This window comes from Phyllostomus hastatus, unplaced genomic scaffold (genome assembly GCF_019186645.2).
Source record: "Phyllostomus hastatus isolate PE091 unplaced genomic scaffold, TTU_PhHast_1.1 phas_scaffold_78, whole genome shotgun sequence".
Taxonomy (NCBI): Eukaryota; Metazoa; Chordata; class Mammalia; order Chiroptera; family Phyllostomidae; genus Phyllostomus; species Phyllostomus hastatus.
The window spans coordinates 10,155,471-10,160,344 of record NW_025334041.1 but is presented as its reverse complement, the minus strand read 5'-3'; the positions used below and the strand labels follow the sequence as shown (position 1 = coordinate 10,160,344).

The 4,874-nt window shown below is 54.9% G+C and overlaps 1 protein-coding gene across 2 annotated transcripts; it reads left to right on the top strand.

Annotated features, from left to right (window-relative positions):
• Window positions 1-234: 234 nt before the first annotated feature.
• On the top strand, window positions 235-4,346 carry PRR15 (proline rich 15). 2 transcript variants are annotated; one of them, XM_045828022.1, is made up of 2 exons: window positions 235-1,054; window positions 2,789-4,346. In XM_045828022.1, exon 2 carries the CDS (start codon window positions 2,935-2,937, stop codon window positions 3,367-3,369), a length of 435 nt encoding a protein of 144 aa, XP_045683978.1. In that variant the 5' UTR covers window positions 235-1,054; window positions 2,789-2,934; the 3' UTR covers window positions 3,370-4,346. The 2 variants fall into 2 exon arrangements, with proteins under 2 accessions (XP_045683978.1, XP_045683977.1); XM_045828021.1 differs by having other exon boundaries at window positions 2,784-4,346.
• The last annotated feature ends 528 nt before the right edge of the window (window positions 4,347-4,874 follow it).

The following is a 4,874-nucleotide window of genomic DNA, read 5'->3' as shown; positions in this document are numbered from 1 at the left end:
CCTTGCGACCCTGGGCAACCACTGGAGCTTCCCGGGAAGGGTCTCCTTGCCAGTCAAGCGAGGATTATAATAGTACCTACCTCCTAGGGTTGCTGTGAGTAATAAGTGAGTTAATCCACAGAAGCGCTTGGAACAGCGCCTGCTGGCACACAGCCACCTTGTTAATATCCCGGCCTTTCAACTAAGAGCGCTTCACACTGCAACATTCTGCCCCGATATGAAGCAGCTCCAGGGAGTTAACGAAACTCGAGATCGCAGCTGAGCGGCCATGGTTGGGGACCCGGAATTGGAAGGGGGAACAGAAATCAGGACAGGGGAGGAGGGAGAGCTGCAGTGACATTTAGCCACCGGAGCCCACCTACGGCCACTGTCTCCCGGCCTCGGTTTCTCCTCGCAGAAACAGTGGGACCCTCGAGCAGAGCGCAGCGCAGCCGTTCTCCAATCAGACACCGCAAAGCTGGCGCCACGCCTGCGACCTGGTCCAATCTCGTCACTGGGAGGGCGGAAACGCGAAGTTCCTACCTGCACCTGTGGCAGCGGTGGCTGCCTCCTGGGTTACCCCACCCCTTCACCGCCTGGGGTTCAGGTTTCTCCAATCACTTGGCGAATGACCAGCAGGTGGGCAGATGTCTTTTCCCGCGTGGCCTCACGCGTAGGAAGAGTCAAAGCATCAAAGTGAGCGGCTGAGATCCCATTTCCTGGCGGCTCCCAGGCGGCGCTGGCAGGGGAGTGGGACGCTCCCGAGAGCGAACGGCTACTCACCGAGAGCGCAGCCCTGGGTATTCTTCATCTGGGGCACCGAGCCCAGCCCCTCCGGCTGGAGCCCGCCACACTGCGAGCCCGGGGCCGCCGCTGCAGCCGGCAGAAGCTGGAGACAACCAGCAGCAATCGGCTTAGCCGGACTGCTAGCATACCTTCCAGAAAGAAGCCGACCTTCCCAGGACCGCGCGGAGGGACACCGCACGGGATCCCGGTTTCCCTGAGCGCGCCCCTTTCCCGTTCTCGCTCGCCAGCGGGGTGCAGATCAGACGCGGATCAGCAGGGAGCAGAGCAGGTGAGCGATCCGGTTGGTTCTACAACCGCCCAGACAGAGCCTGTTCGGGGTGTCACCCTGGGGGGCGGGGGGCTCCTCCACCCCCGTGCTCCAGGAGAATGTGCGACCTACAGGCGCTCCGTGTAACTGAGTAATTTGCAAACTTTTCTTTGAGAAGTTCGGGCAAAGCCCTTCTGTGCGCACAAGTTGACTGCGGAGAAGCGGAGAAGCGTAGGGAGAAGGCAGAGGGTAGCATCAGGACACCCCGCCACCACCAGCAGTGAATAACTTGGGGGTGCTTTTCCATCCGTGGAGGGAGCAGGATGTTTGCACAGCCAACGGCAAACTGCCTGAGGGTGTGGGTACGGAAAGAACTTTTGGCCATTTTTTCCCTATTGTTTTCAAGTCGCTGCTGGAGCGTGCCCTCGGGGCGTCCTGAGGAGGAGGCGGTGCCAGGGTCTCTGCTCGCCGGGAAGGCCAGGCGGGCCGTCAGGCTGCCTGGCGTAGGAGCTCAGACTTTTTCTCCTGGGTTCTGGGACCACAACCTCCAGCAGCCAAGTCCGCTGAAGTTTCGCAGCGCACAGGCAAATGCCGGGAACGCTGGGCGCGTGGGGTGGGAAGGAGCCGCAGCGCTAGCTGTGCGTTCTTGGAGGTGGTTCCCGACAGACCCAGCACAGAGAGTGAGCAGAGGACTCTGGCTGCCGAGATTATTAGGACCCCAAGTGCTGATAGCACCCTTGTCGCTCCCTAGAGTGCGCTTTTTGAAGCTGGGGAGACGCAAATTGGTTTGGAGCTCCTGGGCGCTTTCTCCTTGCAGGAGGGAATTGCGCAAGGGAAAGAACAGAAGCCTTTAATTTGTAACTAAAATTCCCCAGACTTAGTTGCTTAGTGTAAACAGACTTGGGGCTTGCTTTAATGCCGCACTAAGGGAAGAGGACATTTGCTGCTTGGCCTGGTGGCAACCACCCTCCGGGAGTGGCTTCGAAGAGATGCCAAGATTGGTCTCTGGGGGATAGAAGAAAGAACAGGCTGGCGGGTTCCCAGGGGAGTTAAGTCTAGTCACACTCCTCGGAAAGCCACGAGACAGAAGTTATGTCGAAAGCAGAATTTTTGTTTTCATTTGGTAAACACAGAATTTAAAGGAAACAAAATAAAACACCATGAGCTTGCCCCTCACTCTGCCTGGGTTGTAAAGCACCCTGAAGAATGAGATCGAAAAGGATCCCGGGACAGAAGTCCGTGGAGCAAAAACCTCGGCCAGGCATCCAATAGTCATTGGTTATCTGCAGGGGCACGCACTTGCTTCTGCTCCCCCTCCCTTCCAGGTGCTCACCAAAGGTCCAGGTGCCGTTCTGGACCCGGTGGGTCACCTTGGGTCATCCATCCACAATCAGGCTGAGTGGCAGGACAGGCCATTTCCCCTCTCAGACCCAGTTAATCCAGATGCCTTGGAACATCCCCAGGGTGGCCCTCGGGCGCTGACCACCGCTGTTCTGCCTGCAGTTGAGGCCAAGGAGTGCCAAGACTGTCTTGTGACCAGACGGTGGCGCCCTGGGGGCCACTCATCTGCCTGTGCCCTTGCGGGCGCCGTGGTGCCTTTTGAGGGCTGCGTATCTCTGGGTTCCCGGCTCCGAGCGCTAAGACCTCGGGGGATCCGATGTCGCCCCGAGCGAAAGAGAAGAAAAGGGATTGAGGGGTCGGAGGCAAGAGTTCGACAAACCCAGTAACCAAGTTCTGTTTTCTTCCCCAGCGCAGACCACCGCCTGGGATCCCACCCAGCTGCCTGGTTGCGTAAAGCGGAGAAGGAGCAGAGGGGACGCCGGAGACCACCAAGACAGAGAGACTGCTGCGACAGAGGCCCTTACCCACACGCGGCGTCCAAGGCCCTTCAGCGGTGGGCCATGGCCGACAGCAGCGCCACGGGCAGCTCTGGCCCTTGGTGGAAATCGCTAACGAACAGCAGGAAGAAAAGCAAGGATGCCACAGTGGGGATGCAGCCTCCAGCCCAGCCTGCCCCCGCGGAGCCTGCACCACCCGCACCACCCGCACCACCGGCACGGCCAGCACCGCCAGCACCTCCCGCCCCGCCGAGCCCAGACTGGACTAACAGCTCCCAGGAGAATCAACACCCCAATCTCCTCTCGAGCACCGGGGAGCCCCACAAGCCAGACAAGTTCTGCGTGGAGAAATCGGGCCACAGCCGCCGCAACTTGAAGATCTCGCGCTCTGGGCGCTTTAAGGAGAAGAGGAAAGTTCGCGCCACTCTGCTCCCAGAGGGAGTCAGGTCCCAGGAGGAGGCGGGCTTCCCCGGTGACCCCCAGGACGACAAGCAGTAGCCAGAGCTGACTGTCTCTCTTCCCACCATGCCTCCCAACCCCCAGCTCTAAACCCAAGAATTCTGGCCTGCCCCTGCACTTGGGGTCTCATCCCACCAGACTCAGCATATCCACCCAAGGCCTCTGCGATTTCATTTTCCTGGAAATGAAAGTGTCAATTGAGTTGATAATATTTCATGACTCGAGGATGCATGAAATATTTATTTGCAGTAAGAGAAGACACCCGTCACAGAGAAAGTTGGCATAATTATTATCTTCAAAAAACTATTCTGTGGCCTCCACTCCTTGCATCACCAGTGGGAGTGAGAGAGGCACTTCTCCAAGAGATGGGAGCTCACCTGGGGTGGGGCAGCCCCTCCAGAGGAAGCCGGGCCCTGATTAAGAACTGGCTGTCGGGGAGCGATCACAGCGCTGTTTTTAATGCCTGAGAAACGCACTTTAGGAATACTGCTGTAGACTCGCAGCTTGTGAGGGAGGGGACGGGAGAGAGCTGGACACGCTCTAAGCAGAAGCGTGTGAAGTCGGGCAAGATGGCGTTGAATGTTGACCTACAAAACTGTCCTGCCTGTTTCAGTGTGGACTATTAAAGCTGCTGCGCTGTAAGACTTAAGGTGACTTTTGTACTTTTTCCATTGCAAGACTGAAGCCCATCGTACTTAAAAGCAGGCCTGCAAAGTCCCAGGGAACAGAATTAATCATTTGCCACACAGTGTACTAACAGCTACTCTTGGGGAGCTGCAGGGAGAATGTTTCTGGGAACCAGCAACACCCAGAGTGGAACCCTGTAGCTGCATATCCCTGTTTACTAACCAGATTCCAGGGAGGGAGAGAGAGGTGCCCTTTCATTATCCCTAAATTCTCTTTTTACTTCACTGCATCTTCATACGTAAGTCCCAATGCTAGTAATCACTCTTTGCAGTCTCCTTGTGAACCCTGCTAACCATTGTGTGAAAATAAACAGAAGGACTGAACTCGTAGTTTGTGCACAGCCAGCTTCTTTGCCCATGCCTTTGTTTCAAAAGCTTATTTCTTTAGTCTGACGTATGCATTGATCAGGTTTCAAAGCCTTTAGATCGAACAACCTGAAGATTCTTAACAAAAATCTACCTGTTTGCTTTGGTCACGAACTTCGAGAAAAAGAGTAAATGAATACCACTTGCTTTCAGCAAATTACAGAGAGTTATTGTAGTTGTTAAGGGCCACTGGGATCTTTTCCCACCGCTATTCAGTTCATTTATAAACATCCAGAAATGCATAGCAGGGAAATTATAATGATCAAAGCATATGTTTTTTTTAGATAATTATAAACAAGAACTTGATTGGCGCTTCTAAATTTGTTAAAGGGACACAGGCAGTTTTCTGTCCCTCTCAGATTTGTAGTTTATAAAATAGCAAACCATGTTGGTTGTCTAAAGAGATTTAACAAAGAAACTTGATGAAAATGGCTAAAATGGATTTAAATTAGTGAATCAAGCCTGGATGCCAGCAGAAGAATAGGGTTTATC

What these genes read in the sequence shown, in the direction of transcription:
- PRR15 (XM_045828022.1), top strand. Translation starts at nt 2,935, where the DNA reads ATGGCCGACAGCAGCGCCACGGGCAGCTCTGGCCCTTGGTGGAAATCG.